At 36.8% G+C, this 26,064-nt stretch overlaps 1 protein-coding gene across 1 annotated transcript in view; it reads left to right on the top strand.

Moving 5' to 3' along the window:
* Positions 1-26,064, top strand: part of tshr (thyroid stimulating hormone receptor) — a 55,830-nt gene that overhangs the window by 1,787 nt on the left and 27,979 nt on the right. The window contains exons 2-3 of the mRNA XM_036582430.1: positions 21,453-21,524; positions 24,621-24,695. Coding sequence (XP_036438323.1) covers positions 21,453-21,524; positions 24,621-24,695 — 147 coding nt within the window. The remainder of the gene's footprint in view (positions 1-21,452; positions 21,525-24,620; positions 24,696-26,064) is intronic.

Raw genomic sequence — 26,064 nt, 5'->3', positions numbered from 1 at the left:
TAAATACACTGCTGCCTAAAATAGACCTGAGGATGCATGCCTGTTCAAAATTTTAATCGCTGTATTCACAATGTGACAGAACTGATCAGCGTGATATGCCAGGCATGTTCTTATGGTGGAAATAGGATCACTTTACTTTAGAAACACAAACACCCACATGCAACAAGGTACCTGTCTGACCACCTGAGGTTGAAGAATCCAAGTGTTAAACCCTTAAACCCTAATATTAATTATTAAGCATATTGATATAACAATGTATTTCAGTTTTCAGGATTTTCATCAGCAACAGCAATATTGCTCTACATAGCAATGGCTCTACTCACATCATGTAGTTTCTCTAATGGTGGTTCTCAGAAAGTTGTCTCCGAAGTCAACATAGCTTAATACACTGGCTTGTGACATGGTGAACCAAAAAAGTTGCAATATTTTGCAGATACTGAAATGGTATTGGCAATATATGGACTATAAGTCAGCCTTTATTATTAGTATATTATTCATATTGTATGAGCTAAAACAAATATATCCTGAATTGTTACCAAAAATCAGGTTTTTGGTGCACACAATCACAAATCACATTATCTCCTTTTATAAAATACAGAAAGTCTACAGTCAGATGTTGTCTAACACTGCTTGGTTGACAGCAAAAGTAGTGGTCAGCTTGTGAGTTTTGATAATCAAAATGCACTGGTGTTGTTTTTTTGTTTTTGGTGAAGTTTTGTGAGGTCATACGATTCATACACTTAAGCCCTACAACATCAGTTTACAGGATAAACAGCCTTTAGTCTCTGTAGCAGATAACTGCTAACTGTAACACCTTTTTCCATTAATAAATTAATTTTGTAAAAACATTTTAGTTTTTTAGTTACCAGCGCTGTTTGTGCGTGTTCTACAGTGCGGATGTGGTAGAGTTTCTGCAGTCACCACTGAGCAGGTATGGATGGTGGAAAGAAAAGCACAAGTACACTTGAAAGGTCTGCTTAGCATGACTCCAAGTTCTCTCCAGTCACAACTGAGGCATGACTCATGCCTTCACGTACACTATTTACTTTTTGCAACACTGAAGTGTTTATGCAAAGTAGGCTGTGGCCCCGACGGGCTCAGATGGTAGCAGACTTCCAAAATCCTTGATGACTTCTTGACATGACTTTGATGCACATGGCATCACATTCAGACATAGTAAGGCACAACAAAGCAAGGCAAGTTTATTTATATAGCACTTTTCATGCACTGTGGTCAAAGCTTTACAAATATAATTAAAATTTAAAAAGATGTAGGAGAATAGAAATAGAAAACATAATTAAAATGTGTAAAACAATGTATTTAAAATAGAAGAAATTAAATATTCAAATAAAAATTAAATCAAAAATTAAATTAGGATAGTAAAGTGCAGTACAGGAGAGAAGTGTGGTAGCATTTTAAACTGAGCCAAAGGCCTGCTCAAATAGGAACATTTTCAGCCCTGACCTAAAAGTGTTTAATATCGAGTCTCTTCTAATGCTCTCTGTCAACTAGTTTCATTTAAGAGCAGCATAGTAGCTAAACGCTGCTTCTCCATGTTTAGTCCTGGATGAGTTTCTCCAGGTCTGGTTTAGTCAAAAAATCTCAAATCTTGATGTTCTTAAGGTGATAAAATGCTGATTTAGTAACTACTTTGATATGACTGCTTAAACTAAGATCAGAGTCCATTAGTAGACCAAGGTTACATTCTAGCTCTTTAGATTTTAGGGCTCTCAAATCCAAATAGGCATCTGAATAAAATAATTTTTGTTTTACCTTTATTCAACTGCAAAAAGTTTTGTCCCATCCAGTTATTGATGTGCTCAAGGCCTTAGCAAAATGATTCATGGGGATCACAGTTATTCAGGGCGAGGTGTCATCGGCATAGCTGTGGTAAGATATCCTATAGTCTTTTAGGATTTGGCCAAGAGAAAGTATGTATACAATAAATAAGAGCAGCCCAAGAATTGAACTGTGGGGGACACCACAGGTCACTGGCATGCTCTCAGACACATAATTTTCTATTTCAACAATGTAGTTCTTTCCTTGCAGTTCTGAAGTCTGTCTATACTAATTTTATGATCACTGGTGTCACACGAGTGAGGTATTTACTCTCTGAAGTATGTCCACTGATATTGAGTGAAACACATTTTTTTAAAAAGTTGGTTGGTAACATGTCGAAACTGCAAGTGGATGATCTGAGATGACTCACTATATTAATTAAAATTTTATCATTAATAGCACTGAACTGGGACATTTTAACTATGACATTTTGCCTGGTGATAGGAAGAACACCGGCCCATTTGTGGATATAGATGTACTAATAACTTGTTTGATATTATGGATTTAAGCGTTAAAAAAGTACGCAAACACATTACATTTCTCAGTTGATACTAATTCAGGGGCCATATATGTAGGTGACCGTTAGTCCCACTAGTGCCCACTTCCCTGTTTCTACGCTCATTGTCCATTTGATCAGCTCCACTTACTATATAGGTGCACTTTGTAGTTCTACAGTTACAGACTTTAGTCCATCTGTTTCTCTGCATACTTTGTTAGCCCCTTTTTACCAACTTCTTCAGTGGTCAGGACCCCCATGGACCCTCACAGAGCAGGTACTATTTGGGTGGTGGATCATTCTCAGCACTGCAGTAACACTAACGTGGTGGTGGTGTGTTAATGTGTGTTGTGCTGGTACGAGTGGATCAGACACAGCAGCACTGCTGGAGTTTTTAAACACTGTGTCCACTCACTGTCCACTGTATTAGACACTGCTACCTTGTTAGTCCACCTTGTGGATGTAAAGTCAGAGACGATAGCTCATCTGCTGCTGCACAGTTTGTGTTGGTCATCCTCTAGTCCTTAATCAGTGATCACAGGACGCTGCCCACAGGACGCTGTTGGCTGGATATTTTTGGTTGGTGGACTATTCTCAGTCCAGCAGTGACACTGAGATATTTAAAAACTCCAGCAGCACTGCTGTGTCTGATCCACTCAGACCAGCACAACACCGACTAACGCACCACCACCACCACGTCAGTGTTACTGCAGTGCTGAGAATGATCCACCATATAGTACCTCATTTCCAAATAAGTTGGGACACCACGCAGAATGTAAATAGAAATAGAATGCAATGATATGCAAATCGTGTAAACCATATTTTTAAAGTAAAATAGTACAAAGACAACATATCAAATGTTGAAACTAAGAAATTTGATTGTTTTTTGAAAAAATATTTCCCCATTTTGAATTTGATGCCAACAGCACTTTCCAAAAAAGTTGGGACGGGGGCCTGTTTACCACTGTGTTTCATCACCTATTCTTTTAACAACACTCTGTAAGTGTTTGGGAACTGAGGAGACACTGCTGTAGTTTAGAAAGTGAAATGTTTTCCCATTCTTGTCTGATACAGGATTTCACCTGCTCAACAGTTCGGGGGCTCTTCTGTCACATTTTTCATTTTGTCACCCCCAAGTGTTTTCAGTGGGTGACAGGCCAGTTTAGCAGTTTTTCCCAAAACATGCACATATCATTCAGCATTAATGGTGCCTTCACAGATGAGCACGTCACCCATGCCATGTGCACTAATGCGCCTCTATACCATCATGAATACTGGCTTTTGAACTGTGCATTTATTTCAAGTTGAGTGGTCTTTAGCCCGGAGGATACAGTGTCCATGATTTGCAAAAACCATTTTAAATTTTGATTTGTCGGACCACAGGACACTTTTCCACTTCACTTCAGTCCATTTTAAATGAGCTTGGGCCCAGAGAAGGTGGCAGCATTTCTGGATCCTGTTTATGTACAGCTTTTTCTATGTGTTTTAGAGTTTTAGCTTGCATTTGTGGATGCAGTGATGATTTGTGGATGTTTTCACAGACAGTGTTTTTCAGAGGTGTTTCTGAGCCCATGCAGTGATTTCCACTACAGAATCATGTCTGTTTTTAATGCAGTGTCCCCTGAGAGCCCAAAGATCACGGCCAGCAGATACTGGTTTTCTGGATTCTCTGAATCTTTTAATGTTATTATGTACCACAGATGATGAAAAGCAAACGTTCTTTGCTGTTTTACATTGAGAAACATTATTCTTGAATTGTTGCACTATTTGCTTGTGCAGTCTTTCACAGGGTGGTGAAACCCTCCTCATCTTTACTTCTGAAAGACTCAGCTTCTCTGGGATGCTTTTTTTTCTTCCCAGTGATACTACTGATCTGTTGCCAATCAACCACCAGGTGTTTTTTTTCAGCATTACACAACTGTACCAGTCTTTTGTTGCCCCGTCCCAACTTTTTGGAATGTGTTGTTGGCATCAAATTCAAAACGAAAAAAATTCAAATATTTTTCAATGAACAACAATTTTTTTCAGTTTCAGCATTGTTGTCTTTGTACTATTTTAAATGAAATATAGGGTTTAAATGATCTGCACATCATTTACATTTTGCACAGTGTTCCAACGGAAATAGGTATATATATATATATATATATATATATATATATATATATATATATATATATATATATATATATATATATATTTATATATATAAATGATTATTTATCTATTAGGTTGATGGGTAATGGCTTGATTACCTATCAAGCTAATAGATAAATAATCATTTTACACAATGTTAAAATACTCTCATATAAAACATATATAACATATTAACATATATTTAACATTATGGAAAATGATGATTTATTTATTTATCAGCCATCTAGCATCACACTCCTGGGCGTTTATTCATTGAGCTCCGAGCTCCAGAGCGATTGGAATGTAATAATTAATAGGAATGCATCACTATCCAACACATTCAAATAAGCATGCATCAGAACTAGTATCAGGTGATTTATAAAACCACATATTTGCTGACAGTGTCAGAGGGTTGGTCAAAATTCATGCAAAACAATTAAGTGCACTGTTAATTACATAGTCAATTTAACAAATGCTGCTTCAGCAATAGGCTAAATCATCTGTGTTAATTTGCTGCCCATTATGTGATATATCCTCATGTACACAGTTATTTTTCTTGTATAAATTACCAAAAGCAGAAAAGAAAAGTTCTAAAAGGATTGGCACGTTTTTGATCAAAAGCCCAAATGGACAAAGCAAATTCTGCAGCAGACAAGCAATGTAGTTGGGCATAGTTTGGGCAAGGCTATTAAATATAAGCCATTGTAACTGGTAACATGTATTGGTTGGTTTTTATGAGAGTTAATAATACTGTGCTTCATAATAAAATATTTAGTATTAGTCTCCAACCGCTGAAAAAAATTGCAACATTTTTTCATTTGTCCCTTCCTATTTATTGCTGGTAAATTGCCAATATTTTAGAGGAATCAGATCAATAATTTTTTGGCATCTTGACTTCTGTGAGACTCTTAAGATTGACAACTGTGTGAACATTTGTGGCATAGTAGGCAAGTCATGGCAATTTGATGTATTGCATTAGCCAACTGCTTTGTTTGTGCCACAGTCACAAATTAAACTTCATCTCACTTCAGACTAACTTATTTTCCTTGTTTGCTTTTAAAGTTTCCTCCTTACATAACAAATTGTGGGAGTTATTTTCCACAACGTCTGTAAAATGGGGCAAATACAACTCTCTCTCTCTCTCTCTCTCTCTCTCTCACACACACACACACACACACACACACACACATACAGTGTGATGCTGTGTGATTATTTGCATTGAGGTTGAAGTGAATTAGTCAGAGGCATGGTGTATGGTGATGTGGCCTGCTCTGTATCATAGAGTTTGTTTAATTTGTCACAGTGGACCTCCCTCTTTCTCTGTCTACCTTTGCCAGTTTCTCACTCTGAATTAGTCCATTGTTTAAGCAATAGCTCTGGCGACGCTCCCTTTAGAGCCCACGTTGTACCATGTTGAAGATCACTATAGAAAATAACAGGTAATTTTAAAACCAGTAACTAGTAGAGCTGGCTATGGAGCATTCAAGAGAACAGTGTTTTATTGTTTCACTAACACAGGTGAAGTACTTGTTTTGATTGGTAAAGAACTTCTACTTCCCACAATGTTCCTGAGTTTACTCTTCACTCTGTTGCATTTATGCAAGAGAAAACAGGTAACAGTCAGAAATGCATAATGGAGCTCATTAGAGCCTAAGAGGCCAGGAGAACCTCTCAGTTGTGTTAGTGTTTTACTGTTCCACTGACACATGTGAAGTACTTGTTTTGGTTGGTGAAGTCCAAACTCATTAAAGAACTGACCAAATTGTTCCTGAGTTCACGCTTCACTCTGTTGCATTCGTGCCAAGAGAAATCAGGTAATAGCTAGAAACACACAATCAGCAAATTAAAGCCTGAGAGGCTAGGGGAACCTCTCAATTATGTCCACATTCTACTCATGCGTATCAGCCAACATTTTCAATGAAAGGGTCACATATGTTTGTTGATCCCTGTTTTCTTTGTCCGTCCTTAGGCAGGTTTACACTCATACTGCTGCAGACAAAAACAGTGGAATTTTTTAAAATCGGTGGTCTCAGAACTCTTAATGTGGCATGGCCTGCAGTGGCCAGTTTAGCTCCTTTGCGACCTAAGACAGCCTATGACAAAATTCTGAGCCGAAGGTTTAGAGCAAAATCAGAGAATGTAGCCAGTGCAATGATGCATATCTAAAAAGCAACAAATAGAGAAAAGCATGGGATGATGCTCAATTCACTGAACAACTATAAATAGATGGCAGTAGTGAATGCAACATGTGAGGCGAATGTGTGACTTTTTATTTAAGCCATAATATTATCACTAGTATTCCAAGGGTTTGTTTGTTGTTTCCAAAACCAATTTTTTGCACAGAAAAATGATGGATGCTGATGTATGATCTGTGCAGAATGTCAGACTTTTCTTGCATCATCTCGTACACAGACCAAGTTGTGAAGTAACAAAATATACGCAAGGCCGTTACATAATTAGGATATGGAAAGAGGTAACTTTTCCATTACAGCTACAGAAAAAAAGCACTAATCAGATTACTGATACATAATAAAACAGGATGATTACCAGTAGGATTACATTAAAAACACACTTACATAGCATACGCTTGATGATTTTTGTCTATTACCAACTTTTTATCTGATATCCATTACAATAATGCTAATTTCCACTAGTCTACATTCACTTTCCCCACACTGGATTCAATACCATTTATGAGGTTTTAGTGAATCCTTTAGTAAATACAGCAATCTAAAGTTTAAATTTATTAACAGGGCCTTTTGATTATCTGCTGCAGTAATATCCAGCTGCAGCCCCGCAGAAGAGTTGGTCAGTCTAGACCAGGGGTCGGCAACATGCAACTCTTTGTCTGGTCTATTGCGGCTCCACAGCAGAATAAGCACTCCAGCTTAGAGGCACTCCAGCTGATTTCCTAATACATTTATAATCTGCAGCAAAAAACTGTCGACTTTTGTTTAACCTTTTACGAGGCTGAAGTCAGCTTCTCATTCGCCATGTTATTGTTCGATTTTTTCCTGTTCCAAAATGTTAGAACAAGAAAAACAATGTTAGAATTAGAACAAGAAGTTGGCAAACAAGAAGATGACTTCAGCCTCGTAAGAAATTGAACATTGAGAGATGTTTTGCAAGCAACTGTTCTACTTTTGCAGAAAAGTTTCCTGCCGGATATGTAAAAATAGCTAAGCTAAGACTTACAGCAGTCTGCGATTTTGTTTATATTATATTTTTAGCCTATACTAGACTAGGACATTAGCACATACTGAGGCATATTTACAGCCAAAATGGTAAAACATTACTTCAAAAAAATGGACATAAAATGGGTACTGACCCCTGGTCTAGACTTAGTTGTTAAGCAAAATGAGCTTTTACTTATGTGGGGTATGTTTAGTATGATTTCTGGCTTTTTACATTATATCACTGCATCATTTTTGACAGCAAACATACATCCATTATTACTGATATCCTGTGGCTGTTGGCTAATGCCCGTTTCCTCCCTTCCAGTGATAACACAAAAGTTATTTGAGTGCCAATAGCTCCTCCTTGTGGAGAGCTTTAGACTTACGGAATGATAACTTGCACATTTCACCATTTCAGTAAATGTGCAAGCATTTGGTTTCTCTGTGTTTTTTGGCACAATACTTTGTGTTATTTCCAAATGGTTTATGGGAATTAACATAGTACACATTATGTGCAGAGAATTATATATCACACATGTAATTTTATTATTTGTTTCCTAAAACAATGCAGTTTTCCTGTTTGACTTCTCCTATGTATACTGCGAAATCAAACATGCGCGTGGACACTTCAAAATAATATTACTGTTTTTTAGTCAAACAAGGTTCACCACAGGACACAGCACTGTTCCATTTCTCTGTTCATGTCACAGCGCGACACTCAGCGTTTTTACTACATTAAATTAAAGCCATGTCTAGACACAGAAAGCCACAGCAGATCATTAGTGGCTTGAAATTTCCATGGTAAAAGGCGGTCAGTCTTTTAGATAAAAAGGGGCACAAATTTGACAGCCTTTTATGATGTGCAAATGACCCTGCATCGCAAATGTTGAATCAGCTTCAGTGGGTGAAATCAGGCACAAGTTTAACAGTTCCTCTTTTACTTTTATTTACATGAAGCATACCCAAATTCATGCAGATGTTTTGGAAGCAAGCCAATAACACAACAGTATTAACCCTTGTGTGATGTTCATGTTTTTGTTACTCAGTGTGTCTGGTGCACCCACCGCATTATTATTTTGGAAAATGGGTCCCACAGACCCGAACACCACACAATCATTAAGCAGATTGTGAGCCAACAGCTGTGCAGTGCACTGCTCGCCCAACTGACCAAACTTTATAGCACTAAAGTTACAATGACTAGATAAAATGTGAAATAAACAAAACTTAGTTTTTTTAAGATGGTTGAATCACTGTGTAGTGTGATTATGTCCCTAAAATAAAATTAAATGCAGTGTATGAGATGCTCCTGCACTAACTGTATTTTTAATTTTTGGGTGGGGTCAGCTCAGTGCAATATGTCTTGTAAAATGGAACACAGAATAGTTGCAGCGTTTGTTTATATGCAACATGTGCATTTAAAATACGTCCACTTTTGTGCTGGATTGCCATGTGCACAAATTATTAGCACTATTGTTATTTTTTTATTTTTATTACTATTTTAGTTATTATTAGATTTTACTGATAATTTAAAGCATTTTATCAGGTTATTAAATATTTACCCTCAAATTCACATGCACTCCTACCAGACATGAGTATCCTCATATAGATATTGCAACGGTGAAATTGCTGATAAAGAAAATCATCTGTGAAACTTGCGTGCGCTTATTTTATACTCAGACTACACACAACTTTGATGAATAAGGGTCAGTGTGAATTTTGGGGAACGTCACTTCATTTACCAGATATTAAGCACTGCAAACAATTGCATTCTGAAAGCAAATTGCCAATCGCATGTAGCTCATAACATGTGCAAAGATGTTTGTGATCAGCTGTCAATAGACATCCATGGTCTTATAAATTTAGAACCATTTTTCAGTGCTTCTTGTAGAGAGGAATTACAAGGATTTTTCCTACAATTTTTTCTCTCATTTCATCACTTATCCTTCATTTCAGGACAATAGAGGGGCAGTCCTGTTTTTGCTGCAACATTTTCTTTCTTTATTTCCTCATAAACATCAGTGATACAGAGCTTTGTTTCCTCCAGTTTTCTCACAAGTTGGTCAAAAACACATTTAATTTTGGCAGTGAACGTTTAATGTTTTTAAAAGTCTTTCTTAGTACAACAGTTGAACCAAGCAGCTGATGGACAAATGACTGCCGACACAAAGGTCTCAACTGAAACAGGACTTTGTGCGGTTCTATGAGTCTGTTATTCCATACATTGAAAATGATTTGATTTCTTTAATTCTCTAGTTCTAGTTCATACAGATGTTTCAGTAGGGAGGCAATAAAATGACAGTGAGCTTCTGAGCCTGGGGTTGTGCATATGCAGTGTGAGCACCCACGTCGCATTCTCGCATAGATGTAATTTCCATATGGGGGGCTTACAATCCCATTTTGAATAGGCATGCTCAGTCTTTATAATATTATCTTTGTTATAACCCTCCCAATAATTATTTTTGGTAATATTTATTTGTTTATAAATTATGACAATATTGGTTTTACTGATATGATAAATACCATCATAAAAAAATGCTACTGTTACTAAGTATGCTAAGCTAAATATCAATGAAAATATTTTTGTCGCCCCTCCCCGGTTCTTCAAAAACAGGGGCTTAATCATTCTCTGGATTCACTCAAGTTCCTTCATCAAGCACTCAGGTTAAGCCAGAGAGCTTTTACGAGTAATCATATGCATTTTAGTGTGTTCAACACAGATTTTGACAAGTTACTGTTTAATGCAAAGAGTTTGTGTGCAGTACCCTACAGCCCCGGAGATTGTGTAGACAATACACATTACTTTGTCTGAGGCTGAGACTACTGTTTGTTGATTTTACATCAGTATTTTCTGTGGTTATGGTATCTAGCAATTATAATTGAAATTAAAGTTGCTTTAAATCTAGCTGACCTGACTGGCTGTAGTATATATTTTTCTCAGTTATCTCAGTTATGAATGGCAAGATATTAGATTTTATTTTGAAGGCACAATAAGTATTTGCTCTTATGGTCCACTTGCTAATGGCTAACATGATACACTACTGGATATTAAAGGATTGCGGGGGCAAGGGAGATGTCTGGTCTGCATTTATGTTTAAATATCAATTTATATTCTCATGGTAGACATCAAAAAAGGAGGAAAAGGCTGAGGCTGACAGATATAGGGTGAGAATAGTTAATATAGGCAGGGAGTGAGGCAAGAAGTGAGGCAGTGGAGGTGCTTAGGAACCCGTTGTATTTTTTCATTAATTGTGTTCTTTATTCTTGTTTCATTTCTAGCATGCAGTGTTCACATACATGGAGAGTTCCATAACTTTTTCATACATTTGATATTTGGATAAAGTAAAAATGTGTGCATTTTTAAATGTAATTCTGAGTAGAAAAACGTAAAAAACTGGATAATTTTTAAAATGTATTAATAAATCCTTAATAATCTACAACTTTGTAGAAATAACTGATGGTTGGACTTCTGACTAGTGTTAATTTACCCTCCTGTGTCACTTGAGCAGAAATTCTTTTCTCTAACCATTTTATACCAACAACTAAAACTTTTGAAATGATTAACTATTGTCATTTCTTACCTGTAGGCAGCGGTGGGCAAGAACAAAGTAAATGTAATTCGTTATTGTACTTAAGTAGTTTTTCGTGTATCTGTACTTTACTGAAATATTTCCATTTTGGTTGACTTTTTACTTTCACTCTACAACATTTCAAAGTCAAATATCTTACTTCTTCTCCACTACATTATGCAAAATCTGTCATTCGTTTTGGCTTATGTGTGTACAAAAATGTTTCATGCCAAAACGAAAGAAGCATAAAGCAAGCACACCAATCAGGGTACAGTGCGCACTTTGTTTTGAACTTGTTTTGACCTGTTGGACATACCTACCCAGTGCAAGCAAACGATTCAACATTAGTGCAACAGCATAAAAGTTTGGGAGTGCCTACGCCAACATAAATGATGGAACTAAGCTAACACTATTTCATGTTATAGTAAATGTGTTTTTGCTAATTTATGTTTATGAACATAGACCTACAGATGCAATATAGTAAAGAAAAACACATTTGTGAACCTGTGTTTAAAGCAAATTTTATTAAACTTAAACTTGTAACAAAGTTGCAAATAAATCTTAAACTGAAACTTTGCTTGTTTGCAAAAAGTTCATTCACAGCCACTCGGTTCTACCTAATGAAAATTGTTTGCCTTCAGTGTTTTGTGCTTATGATAATTTTAATAGACATCAGTGACAGATTAATTAATGACATTCTAATAAAAGATTGGTTTACCAAGAGTGACACTAGAGTATTCTCACCTAAAATGAGTTCATGAAGCAAGAGTCTTGTTACAAAAACAGTAATAGGACATTATAATCATAATTCATCTTTTAGTACTTTTACTTTCAATACTTAAGTACATTTAAAGGCAAATACTTTTGTACTTTTACTCAAGTGGAGGTCTAAAGGGAGGACTTCTGCTTTTACTGGAGTAATATTTTACCTTGGGTATCTATACTTTACCTCAAGTACATTTGTGTACTTCGTCCACCACTGCCTGTAGATGCATACGTCTCACCTCCTACAAATAGAAGGTCCTGTTCAACCCCTCCAATGTTCAACACAAAGTCACAGCATCCATTCATATCAATTGCACAGAGCGTTTCGGGCAGTGTGAGCATATAAATCATAAGCTTTACATGATTGTCATTTCAAACATGCAGAATAAGATGATACCAAAGAACAAGAGTTCTTCAGAATGTTTTGAGGTGAAATTGTGCATTGCGTGAGAAACTTACCAGCATAGATTTCTTTGCAATGGTGGAGATAGGAACCAATACAGCCATTTTATTTACTATCCAAAATGGCCAGTGATCCTACGTGTCTTCTAAATTCTTATATGTAATGTTGATGATGGTAAAATAGTGGTAAATCAGAAAAAAAAAGTTGTCTTTGGATACTATTTTGTCTTTTAACACCCTCCATGTACATCGTTGCCATGAATGGATTAAAAAAAATACTTTGCCAAAGGCTTATCTCAAAACTATTATAAAACAATGGCTCAGGCATCAGGCAGTGTATTTGTAACCATTTTATGTCATTTCTTTCTCTACATTGGCAAGTTTCACATTAAACCCTCTAAATGACTTTGTTTACATCTTAATTTTAGAAATGGTGGAATTCCACTTTAACTGGAAACACAAATGTGTGAGTTTGCTGTTTCTTGACTTTCTATTCTCAGTGTATAACAACCTCTTGTATATACCAAACATATAAGAACTCTACATTTTATGTATTTATGTTTTTTCAGTCCTTCCTAAATCCACACTTATGTCGTATCTAACTCTGTATTGCACTCCTGCAAGTACCAGTAAAGACACTAGTAAAGACACCACCTTTTCAACTGCCTCTGATTTGTATTTAGTTGTTAAGTGATTTGGTCACAGTATGCAACAAAATTGGCAATGAGACACATTACCTCATTATTGATTACTCTCTTTGAAGAAAGTCTGGAACAGTATATTGAATCAGCATGCACAGTATATAATTAGTCACAATTAGAAAACAGCTACTAACTAATGTCTGAGACTTTTGTGCACACATGCACAGAACACCACATGGGGAGAAACAATTTGCATTAATACCAAAAAATACAACAGCAGTAAGTAAAAAACACAAAATCAACTAACAAAGCAAAACTCAGAGAATGTTTTACCTTAAAGGCGATAGAGCTGCAAGATTAGTCATATTTGCATTGTTATTGCAATATGAGTGTCCAAGATGCATGCAGCAATGTACAACCCCAATTTCAAAAAAATTGGGACGCTGTGTAAAATGTAAATAAACATAAATAAAAACAGAATGCAATGATTTGCAAATCTTATAAATCCATATTTTATTCACAATAGAACATAGAACACATGTTGAATGTGAGACATTTTACCATTTCATGAAAAATATTAACTCATTTAGAAAATGATGGCAGCAACGCATCTCAAAAAAGTTGGGACAGGTCCATGTCTACCATTGTGTAGCATCCACTCTTCTTTTACCAACAATCTGTAAATGTCTTGGACTCTTGTTGAAGAGAACAATTGCTGGACTTTTGGGAGAGGAATGTTGTTGCGTTCTTGTCTGATGTAGGATTCTAGCTGTTCAACAGTCCTGAGTCTTCTTTGCTGGATTTTTCGTTTCATGATGTGCCAAATGTTGTTTATTGGTAAAAGGTCTGGACTGCAGGCTGGCCAGTACAGCACCTGGACTCTTCTTCTGCAAAGCCATGCTGTTGTGATGGATGCAGTATGTGGTTTAGCATTGTCTTGCTGAAATGTGCAAGGCCTTCCCTGAAAGAGACGTTGTCTGGAGGGGAGAATATGTTGCTAAAACCTGTATATTTCATTCAGCATTAAAGGTGCCTTTAAAGATGTGCAAGACACCTATGCCATGTGCACTAATGCTCCCCCATACCATCTTGAATACTTGCTTTTGAATTGTGTGCTAATAACAAGCTGGGAGGTCTTGGAGGATGCAGAGTCCATTAGTTCCAAAAAGATTTTCAGATTTTGATTAATCTGACCACAGGACACTTTTGCACTTCAGCTCAGTCCATCTTAAATGAGCTTTGGCCCAGAGAAGTTGATGGCGTTTCTGGATCCAGTAGTCTGACATATAGGACCGTTTGATAAATCTGTGACATATAGGACCATTTGATAAATCTGTGGAGAAAATGGATAAATGGTTGAGATACAGATCTGTGTTCATAGACAGTGATTTCTGGAAGTGTTCCTGAGCCCATGCAGTGATTTCCAGTACAGAAAACGTAGAACTGTTTTCTATTTAACTGCTGGTAAAACTGGTTCCAGATGGTGGCGCATATTTCCACTTTGGCTCAGTCCAACTTAAATGAGCTTTGGCCCACAGAAGTTGGCGGCATTTTTGGATCCTTTTTATATATGGTTTCTTCTTTGCATGATACAGCTTTCACTTGCATTTGTGGATTGCACGGCAATCTGTGTTCATAGACAGTGATTTCTGGAAGTGTTCCTGAGCCCATACAATGATTTCCACTACAGAATCATGCCTGTTTTTAATGCCCCCAAAGATCATGAGCATCCAATATTGACCGTCGGCCTTGTCTCTTGTCGCAGTTTTTTGCAGATTGGTGAACCTCTGCCCATCTTTGCTTCTGAGAGACTCTGCATCTCCAAAATGCTCTTTTTATACTGAGTCATGTGAGATAGTTGCAAACAGCTGTTTTTTATTAGTACCACTTACTTTTCCATCCTTTTGTTGCCCCTGTCCCAACTTTTTTGAGATGCATTGCTGCCATCAAGTTCTAGATGAGTTAATGTTTATCATGAAATGGTAAAATGTCTCACTTTCAACATCTGCTATGTGTTCTATGTTCTGTTGTTAATAAAATATGGGTCTATGAGATTTGCAAATCATTGCATTCAGTTTTTATTTACATTTATTTACATTTTACACAGCATCCCAACTTATTTGGAATTGGGGTTGTAATTAGATTGGTAAGAATGTAGTAATGTCGAGCACTAGAGCAGTCATGTGCTCCCCTGACCCAGGCTCAAACTTGGCTTTTACCTGCCTGTTGAGTGAGTCAGTTAGCCTCTACGAAACCAACTGCAAAACACACACACATGCTCAGCTCAAAAACTACTCTATCCTGAGCTACTAGCTTGTTAAAATGTGTTAAATATGATGACTACTCTCAAAGTCACTGTGTAAAATGTGTGAAGTGGTAATGGCTACTTTCAAAGCAAAGCTACATCACAATAAAAAGCTTTTGAAGTCATTAACAATTTCTAGGTTTGCTAGGTCTGTATAGAAAAAACATTTCACTGTTTTCCTGACAGTCTTAGAGTGCATAAAACAATGTTTTTGCAGGTGTTATATAAGTAGCTAATTGTTTTTGAATGCTTTTCTTTAATATTTCATTATTTTGCACTTTGCACTTTTTTTCTAAAAATGAGAGGTTACATTCCTTTTACATAGCAACAAAAGTGCACTTAGAGATACTATTTTAATTACAATTAATCACTTCTGTTATTGTCACCACAATATCCCACACCTTTATTAACCGTCGCATATTAACGCCATATTGTGCATCCCTTACAGAAGATAAAAATGAGGGACAGTAGCAGGTCTAGTCTGACATATAGGACCGTTTGATAAATCTGTGGAGCAATGGATGAATGGTTCAGGTACAGAACATTTTAGGTAGTTTATGCTGGCCAAATAAAATCTACTGTATTACTGCCCACCTTTATTAGTGTAGTATGTGGCAAAATGTAGAACCGTTTTCTATTTAACTGCTGGTAAAACTGGTTCCAGATGGTGGCGCATATTTTGCCAATGTACTTAAAATATATACTATGTATTTGTTGATAAAAATGGTGGTATGTACAGCATAGCCAGACAGTAAGCCAAAAATGTCTGAAAGCTAGACTGGTCCCATATGCCGAGCTGAACCAGTGAGTACGAGTAAATGGACTACAGCAGTTGTCACAGTCATTAAGACAGTTAACCCTATGGTACCTTCAAAGTCACAGTCAACCCACTCTTAGCCCCTAAACAGTCTCCACTACTGTGAAATATATGCATGTCACAGTCAAATGCCCTCATACATTTCAGCTGGTCTAGCAAACTGGGGTCTTTTCCTGGAAGGAACAGAGGGAAAGTGTTCAGTACAGATTGGTGATTTCCCTGCACGAACACACTACGGCTGCACAATTCTTGATTAAAAGGGAACCACAATTGCTTTGCTTAGAATTGAGATCATGAATTTCACCTACAATTCTTCAACATAACAGTTTTGTAAAGAACAATATGTATATTTGTAAATTTATTCACAAGAAAACTTGCAACACATATAATAGATTATATATCAATATAAACAGCAATTGCAAATGTACAAACAAATCTATAAATAAATTGCAGCTCCCAAACCTCGCCTGATTGTACTCATCTAGTAATTGCCAGATGAAGTGGGTGTATTTGAGCAAGAAAATCACAAAACTGTAATTGAAACTTCAAACTCTGTTAAATAATCTCTGCTTAACTGGCATTCACAGGGCTGAAATGCAGCACACACATTGTATGGTATGGCTGCCGTAGTATGACATTTTTTATCATCTAGTAAAGAACAACTAGTTCCCTCTACATTTTGGACCTTGTGCAAATGTGAGAGCAGTTACCGTTAGATTGAGCATGTAGTGTGAATTAGCAATTGCATTTGATGTAAGAAATTTCACAATTTTGTTTTTGCATGTAGATTCACAATACAAACAGATCGTGGACCACTTATTTCCATCTTTGGCACCTTGAATGGTATTCCGTCATTCACAGATGGCCATGTGCATTACTGTTTTCTGCTTCAGTACAGTCTTGGTATTTTTAAAATTGTAACTGAATAGACCATTATCTGATTGCTCCTAAAGCTTCCAAATCAGGTTCCATTCTAAAGATTGTTTGTAAATATTGAAATTCCTGCCTATAACTAGCCAGAGAGTACATCCCTCAAACAAGCTCCCATATTCAGTTGCAACAGGGCTCAATTTGAGAAGGGTTGCGAGGGGTTGCCAAAAAAAACAAAAAAAAAAAAAACAAATTGGGTCAGGTTTTTAGCCTGGACTGGAGGATTATTCCAAAGCTGGGGGGCTTTGCTTGCAGATTCTATATGTTTATTTTATTGGATCAAATTTGATGTTGGCACCTGCGCTAAGAAAAATTCCTTGTACATCTGGTACTTGGTAAATAAAGATTCTGATTCTCTTTTGTAAGAAAAAGCTCTACCCCCTGCTATAACTTTGTTAATTGTAGATACTAATAGTAAGCCAGCACCTTGTGTTCTGAATGATGATTCATATTGATAGATATGTTCACTCAGGTACTGTGGGGCAAGGTTGTTTAGAGCTTTATATATCAGTATCAGAATTTTGTAATCAATGTGGTATTTGACCAGCAGCCAATGTAGTGCTGATAAAACCAGACTGATATGGCCCAAATTCTAACTTTTGTAAGGACTTGTAAGGGCTGCAGTATTCTGAACTGAAGCTGGTTTAGGCTTTAGGCAGCAGGGCATTACAATAATCAAGACTTGAGGTAATAAATGCGAAAACTAGTTTGTCCACATCCCATAGGGACAGTGCATTTCTTAACTTAGAAATATGATGAAGGATGAAGGAAATCTATTCTAGTAATATTACTTATATGTGCATATAAGGACAGATCGGAATTGTTTGTGATACCAAGGTTTTTCACAGATGTACCTGATGCAACTGAGAAGCTAGCAAGATTTAGCATTAAGTCAGAAGATCTGTTTCTAGCAGTTTATGGGCCAAGAAGAAGAACTTCTGTTTTAGGATAAGATTTCAGGATGAGGTTGAGATTAAAGTTAGGATTAGGATTAGGACAAGGGTTAAATTTAGGACCATAGTTAGGGTTGGGATTAGAACAAGTTTTAAATTTAGGACCAGAGTTAGGGTTGGGATTAGGTTTTAGGTTGAGGTTGATATTAAAGTCAGGACAAGGATTAGGACAAGGGTTAAATTTAGGCACCGAGTTAGGGTTAGGATTAGGACAAGGGTTACATTTAGGACTAGAGTTAGGTTTCAGATAAGGTTTTGGGTTGAGGTTGAGATTAATGTTAGGGTTAGGATAAAGTTTCAGGTTGAGGTTGAGATTAAGTTAGGGTTTGGGTTAGGATTAGGGAAAGGGTGAGGGTTTGGATTAGGTTTTGGTTTGAGATTAGGGTTAGGATTAGGGCCAGGGTAAGGGTTTGGCTAAGGTTGAGTAAGGTTCGGTTTTGTCTGATGGAATTAACATATTAAGTCTATTTCATGTAACATATAAATAACACATTTATTGCAATTAATGTACAAACAGTACATCTTCAAGATATTTACTTCAATAGATTCAGATTCTGCACTACTGCAAATTCTCTGCTACTTCTCTGATATATTGTTGCCATGTTACTGATAATGTGTCAGGAGTTTATTAATCATCTACAAAGAACTACTCAAAATAGTGTTATCTGTTTCTTAATCAGAAATTTATTTACTGCTAATCACTAATGTGAGAATTTTGGTTCATAGCTAAGGCTGAAAGATTTATTGCTGATTAAAAGGCTTTATTATTTCTAATAACATTTCTTCAAGTAAACTTTTCTTTGGAATTGAATCTAGTATGCAAGGAGAAGGTTTTGAGGAGGAAATAATTTAACTAGCTCAACTTCTTGAAATAGAGTAAAGGATTCCAACCTTTCTGCACTGTACTCAGGATCTGGATTGGCTTTGCAGGGCAGCAGATATTTACTTTGCAGTTTGAACTGTTTGTCTAATAGCTTCAATTTTATTTTTGAAAAAAGCAAGAAATAGTTGTAGCTGACTGTTTTTTAGTTAATTTGGAAATTGTGCTAAATAGTAACCTAAGATTATATATACACAGTGCAGACAATACAGTACGATAAACAAATACAAAAAATGTACAATGATACAAAACAGAACACAGGCAGTGCATGGTACAGAAGAATATATGGAGTTGTGCAAAGGAGGATGTAACATACTATGACATACAGTATTAACAGCTTAGCATATAGCCTAGCACATATGAGCATAGCAGTCACTGAGCTAGCGACCAGAACAACAATATATAGTATACAGTCTTTCAGTAATTCTAGCAGATAACATTGTTAAAGTGAAGTAAAATGTGCAAAAAATGCAAGTCACATATTGTTGTGGAAATAAAATGTGCAAAAATGTAAGTATTCAGATTTACAGTCATATTAAATGAAGTATTTCAGTGAAATGAAGTAATTATAATTAAGTACAGTGTTCCAGACATAAAAGAGCAAAATTTGTGACCTGTTTTCTGATTAACACCTAGACCATTCAGTTTGCTATGCCTCCTCCACGGCCGTTTTAACAAGGGCTGTGTACTAAATTGTCTTCTGTGAAGGTGGGTCCTCATTTAGAACAAAGTATTCTTCCAGGCATAGAGCATCATTCCAGTGACTCAGTCACCAGTCTTAATGACTACCACTTTGTTGCACTCACCTTTATTGTCATGAAGTGCTTCAAGAGGCTGGTCATAGCTCACATTAGGATTGCATTCCATCCACACTGGACCCCCACCATTATGCCTTGCTAATGGCATCAACTGCTGACATCCTCCTGGCCGTATCACACTTAGACAATCAGAATATAGCATATATTAGAATTCTGTTTATCGACTTTAGCTTGGCATTGCACACCATCATACCCCAAGAGCTAGTCACCAGACTCCACTGATCTCATCACTCTGCATCTGGTTTCTAGACTTCCTGAGCAACAGGCCTCAGGCAGTCAGGACCCAGAACAGGACATTCCCCTCCATCACTCTGATCACCAGAGCCCCTCAGAACTGTGTGGTGAGTCCTCTACTGTGCACGAAGCTCACCCACTACTGCGTCCAGACATCACACCAGTCACACCAATCACATCATTTGCTGTATGATACTACAGTTGTGGGGTCTCCAACCACAATGAGACTACAGAGAGAAAGTAAGGCAGCTGGAGCTCTGGTTCAAAGACAACAGTCTTGCTCTGAATGTCACCAAGACAAAAGAGATGACTGTATACTTCATAGCTTCAAGTTCCTGGGTGTGCACATAACCAACAGCATATCCTGGTGCCTGAACATCTCTCCTCAATGTTGAAGAAGGCACAACAACGCCTCTGTTTCCTAAGGAGACTGAAGAGGATCAGCATGCACACACCTGTCCTTAACTAGGAACATCCTGATGTGCAACGTACCTGTAAGGCATGGACTCTGCTCTGCCTCAGACAGGAAAACACTGTAATGGTTGGTGAAGACCATCCATTCCATCACTGGAACAAGTTTTCCTGCCATCAAATACATCTACAATGAATGGTCTGTAAGGAAGGCCAGCAGCATCAGGCAGTACATGTGGTTATGCTGCGAAGGACCAATTATCAAATGATGAAAAATACACTAGTCTAGTCAATACTATGTTGTGTTGAATGGATGTAAAGTTATTGTATAACATATAGAAAGGTCTTTTTTGTATAGTGTTTGTATAGTCTATAATTCTTGTATTTATTGTCCGTTGCACTGTTGTCAGCTGCTCTTCGGTGTTAAATGTAGCACTGTGTCCTGGGGAAGCCATATTTCATTCTTCACTCAACACATCTAACAACAAAGTTGACTTTGACTTTTTCTTGACGTTTAAAAATTCATATGGTATCAAATAAATAACTGATGAAAATATGCTTTCCTTTGCTTTGGGAAAGTGCAATTTATGCGTGGAATTTATGGTCTTGCCTAGGGAGCCTGTTCAGCATATGTCAACCCTGATGCAAATACATATTTTGGTAAGAAATAATGAGAAGCAATTTTTGCTCCCTACACTCCCTTTTCTGATGTTGTCTGCAGAACAGATGAACTGCATGAACTGATCCTGTACCCTGCCATATTTACTGTTAAAGAGCGTCTCCTTTGTCAACAGTGATTTTTTTGCAGAAATCTAGCTAGATGGACCCAAGAGAGTTACTGCAAAGAACAGGTTAGGAGAAAAAGACAAGAAAGTACCAACTTATTGTTGCATGCATACCATGATACATGTTTGGTCAGTTAGTAATTGAATAACTCTGCTCTACAGTCATTTAAGTACTGCAGTGAGTTTATAGTTGGAGAGAATGGGCTGATAAAGATTGGAAACGACACTCGCTATGCTATGATGTAAATTAGACTTTCACAATGTATTTCTAATTTACTTTTTTCACTCATTTTTCTTGCAGACGTCTCTTTGAAACAAGACTGACCTCTGTGCCTCAGAATGCCTTTTCCAACATGGTGAACGTCTCAGTAATGTGGGTAAAGTAGATACATTAAAGCATGCCTAGATTTTAAGAGAAAAATAAAATATCAGAGGTTGTGAGTTTTTTAAACTTTTAGCCACTATCATTTGATCCTCTTCAGATCATAGTCGATAATGATCTTTGTGGTTTTTCAACATCATCATTCAAAATCTAGTAATCTAAATTTCCATTAGTTTGAGATTAAATTACTGATCTTACCACCATGAAAAATGTATTTCACCTCAGTATTTCAATGTAATTATAAGTTTCTAAGCCACTTCATTTAGTTGATAAATGTAGAAAAAATGTACAGTGGATCATCTCATTGTAAGATACCAAAATACCATAAGTAGCCTTCTCTGTTGGCACTGGACAGTGAGGTTATGGGCACAGCATATGAGCTAAGGATAATGGTGTTTCTCACAGACTTGAAATATACTTTGGTGCTGAGGCGCAGCCAGGAGTGGGGGGGTTCGGAAAATGATGTAATGACGATGTAAATATACATTACAATGCAACATTTTAGAATCTCATCATATATTTAGTTGATGTGATTTTATTTAATGATAACTCTTTCAGTGATACAGAAATATTATGCTATACACCATATACCATGGTCATTGGTACCACAAAACGAATCCATGAGTTGATGTGCTCATGACAGAAACTCCTTCTAACATGCAGCTCCAAAACATGGACAGGAGGAGGATGAGAAAGGGTCAGGAGCAAGTCAGGAACAGGATACGGCTTGGGGCCAGAGTATCCCCCCAACAAAACAGGCATAGAAAGAGCAAAAAACAGGCCAGGGACTCAGTCAGCTAAGTACAAAAATAGTACACCTTGAAGGATTCCTGTCATAATTAACTGCCATCCTTTTTTTTGCTGCTGATGTGAGACTGTTACCAAGGTACGAGGATTTACTGGTGTTAATAACTTACAGAAAACAGCTAAACTGTTTGGTTAGCCTGCTATCTCTGTATGCCTCAGTCTCTCGACTCTGCAGTGGGTAAACAAGCTTCTTATCTTTCAACAGTCAAACCTATCGCCAAACAAATTAATGTGTGTTTGACTTGTATATCTTTGTTCAAACCTCGGTATGACATTTTTTATAGCCTACTATCATTAAGTGATTTCCATTTTTTCCTAGTTTATGATAAAGTGTTTGAAAAACGGATTCATAAGCCTCTTACTCTGGAGTTTCGTACTGAATTGTCTGGAATCCATGAGATTGAAGCATTTCAATTATATGGACCAGTCCTAATCTGAGGTAATGTGGATCACAGCAGTTGCTTAAAGTGAGTTGTAACTTCTTCATCTCCAATAGCAAATTCAAAAAAGTTTTCCCATTTGGAAAAAAAAACTACATGTGTGTCTATTTAAAAAGAGATTCATTCATAGAGTTCATAGATTCATTAATTCACATAATTCATTAGCTAGCCATTTATGTGATTACTAAGTAGATACATATCTGCAAAAACAGAAATAAAAAAAATATATGCAGAATTTGAAAATGTATTGTTCATTATTTGTATTTGTAATATATTGTTTTATATTTTGATCCTTAAAAATGATGGCTCTTAAGCCAGGCGGCTCAGATCTTGATTCTGTAAATGCTGGTTAAATGAGGTATCCATTTACAGGTTGACCCCCCCCCCAAAATGGATGAGCTTATTAACTGGCTCAGGAAAGCACTAGAAAGTCCTAGTAAGCTTATGTGGTGCTGGATGACCAACCTCCGCAAATTTAACCAGACTTTAAGCATCTTCATGGTCCATACCACTGCATCCAACACAGGACTTGGGGCTGTGCTGTCTTAAGACATTAAGACATTGACAAGAAGGAGCATCCAGTTGTTTGCTTCAGTGAAAAATTGAACCAGGCAGAGCGCCATTATGCAGCCCTGGAGTGGGAAGCCTTAGTCATTAAATAATCAGCACAGAAACTTGTGTATTACCTTATTAAATATCATGCTCCCTTACAATGGATGACCCAGACTAAAGACACCATGCCTGGGTCACTGTTCTGGGTTGCTGTCTCTCCAGTCATGGTGGGGGTATTTCTCTCTCTCTTTCTAAAACTCTTTCTTCTGTTCACCTACAGCACCCAGTAACAGCCTATTTAATTTCAAGCATAAACTAATACAGCAATGTAAATTACACAAAGCCTGTGCATGTCACTGAGCCTGTCTTTTTTATTCCTATGCTACTCATAATTTAAAATGCATCAACTAAAACTGCGTAACCATTGAGATGTATCAATTATATTTTTTTAAATGATTAGCTGACATGAAAGTGAACGACACTGAGCGCATGAAATAACTCATTGAGCTACCCGCTGATGTCTCTCCCAAAGGCCCAATTTACCCGCAGAGCTACGACTTAAATGAAGCCACAAGCGTTTTGCTGCACCAAATGGGCTTTCTGTGCCCTAAAGAGCTGCTTTGCTAAACTCACCTTCAGACTGTCAACCAGCCCAGAGCTAGCTTCTCTGAACAATACATTCTGAAAAAGCTTTTTAAAAACTGAACAATTAACGCTTCCTTTAGTTGAAATTAACAATGAATGAATGTAATGAAAACTTGCAGCTACACCGGCCCTTTATGGATAAGATTGACCTATAGTAGTTTAGCCTATAATGTTCATGCACAAATTAAAAAACAAAAGAACAAACTGAAAAGTTTGGCTAAAATACAATTTCAATTTAACAATTTTCTAAAATGTTTTACTGTCAGTTTCATATTCCATATAACATATGCAGAACATGTACTGTGTGTAGGGCACCACATCCCAGTCAAGATGTCTACTCAGTTCTATATCGCAATTGTGTTTAAATAACAGCTGGAATTTGAACCTGCTGAGCTACAGAGCTACACAGCAGGACTTAACAAAGTGTATTGAGACAGTATATTTGTTGGTGGTAACAGGGGACCAAGCAACATTTTTGCAGCTAGTTCCAACTTACAATTATTGTTGCCTGCAATTTAGAAACATATATTTGCAAAGTTTTGATTCCTAAAGAGATTTGATATTATTAATGTTATAAATAATATTTAAATTAGTACAAATACAAACATCACAAATATTTGATTCATTTTATTTCTTTTCACAGCTATCTGTCCGTTGATGTCACACTGAGGAGGCTAGAAAAGCATTCTTTTTATAACCTCAAAAAGATCACACATATGTAAGTCTATACCGCTTCAATACTACTCTTTGATGTTTCATGTACATCAGTCCTGGTGCCATTTATTGTCCACATTCTTCTGTTAAATGCATGTGAATCCACTCATAAAATGTTTATGATAATTATTCAACTGCACCAATTCTTATATATCATTATCTTGTTCATCGGTTATGTGTCACTTGCTCTGCATTCTCTTGCTGCACTCTCTCTTTTCAGAGTTTTTATTAAATGGAAGGAAATATGGTCCTAATTACCCCATCTGGCAAAGTAATGTGATCAAGAGCAGGAGAAGTCAAATACAATGTCTAACTGTTATCCTCATTATCTGGCTATGAAAGTAAAGAAGGCTAGGGCTCAGATTCAAAGAATTCTAGGTCTTAAAATAATCCAAGTCTATAACATTCATGGTTTCGTCATTCACATATCATTCATTACCACCATCTGACTGAGTGAAATATAATGCGTTAACAGCTGCCTTTATCGTGACTACAGTGGGGAATGCTGTGGGATATTGCTGCAAAATAATAGTAACACTATCACAAATCATGCTTATTTTTACTCAATTCATGTTGAGGTACTGGCAGAATATAAGACCAATGATGCCTTACAGACATTCTACTCTTCTCTGTCAGTGTACTCAGAGTGATATTGATTTTAACAGTCAGCTCTCCTCATCAACAAAATCTTAAAAGAAACAGGCAGCATGTTGTAATTGGCATGTTTTAGTGAAACTAGAAAAACATTTTAAGACTGGAGTAAATAATATACTATTTACACTCCCATATGGTAAGTAAAATATTTTCTAAATTAAATTGCAAATGATAAGGGGAAAACAAGAAAAGTATAAAGAGATCAACACTAAAAGGATAGATATACTGAACTAAGAGATTCTAGCAGATCAAAACAGTGTCACATGCTACAATACCTGTTTGATTTTGACTAACTGGTGCTCTGCTGACACAAGTTTAGATGATAAAAAATAATGCCTGAAAGTGCAAAGTCAAGTGACTGGTATTACAGTGAAAGCTGAAATCGAAGTGTTCTGTGTTGTGTAGCTCATAGCTGCTGCTGATCAAATATCATGCTTAGTTTTTCTGAGGGTTTTCCCCATTCTAATTTTCCACTCTTTCTCAGAGCATCACCTATTGCTGAACTCCCACACTAGCAATCGGTGAGCTCCTCTAAATATATAATATATAAATAGGTAGAATGTGTTTATTTAGCTGTATAAAAATTTGAAAAGTCATAATCATGAGTACACCTTATTTTACATACTTTTGATGGTGGTTGGTTCTGCTTCTATGTCCTGGAAATTCACTTTGCAACGGTGCCAGCCTACACAAGATCCATAAGATGGATGTGGATGAGG

The sequence above is a fragment of the Colossoma macropomum genome, unplaced genomic scaffold (genome assembly GCF_904425465.1).
Source record: "Colossoma macropomum unplaced genomic scaffold, Colossoma_macropomum, whole genome shotgun sequence".
In the NCBI taxonomy this organism is placed as follows: domain Eukaryota; kingdom Metazoa; phylum Chordata; class Actinopteri; order Characiformes; family Serrasalmidae; genus Colossoma; species Colossoma macropomum.
The sequence above is the reverse complement of the archived record's forward strand: the minus strand, read 5'-3'. Positions and strand labels throughout refer to the sequence as shown.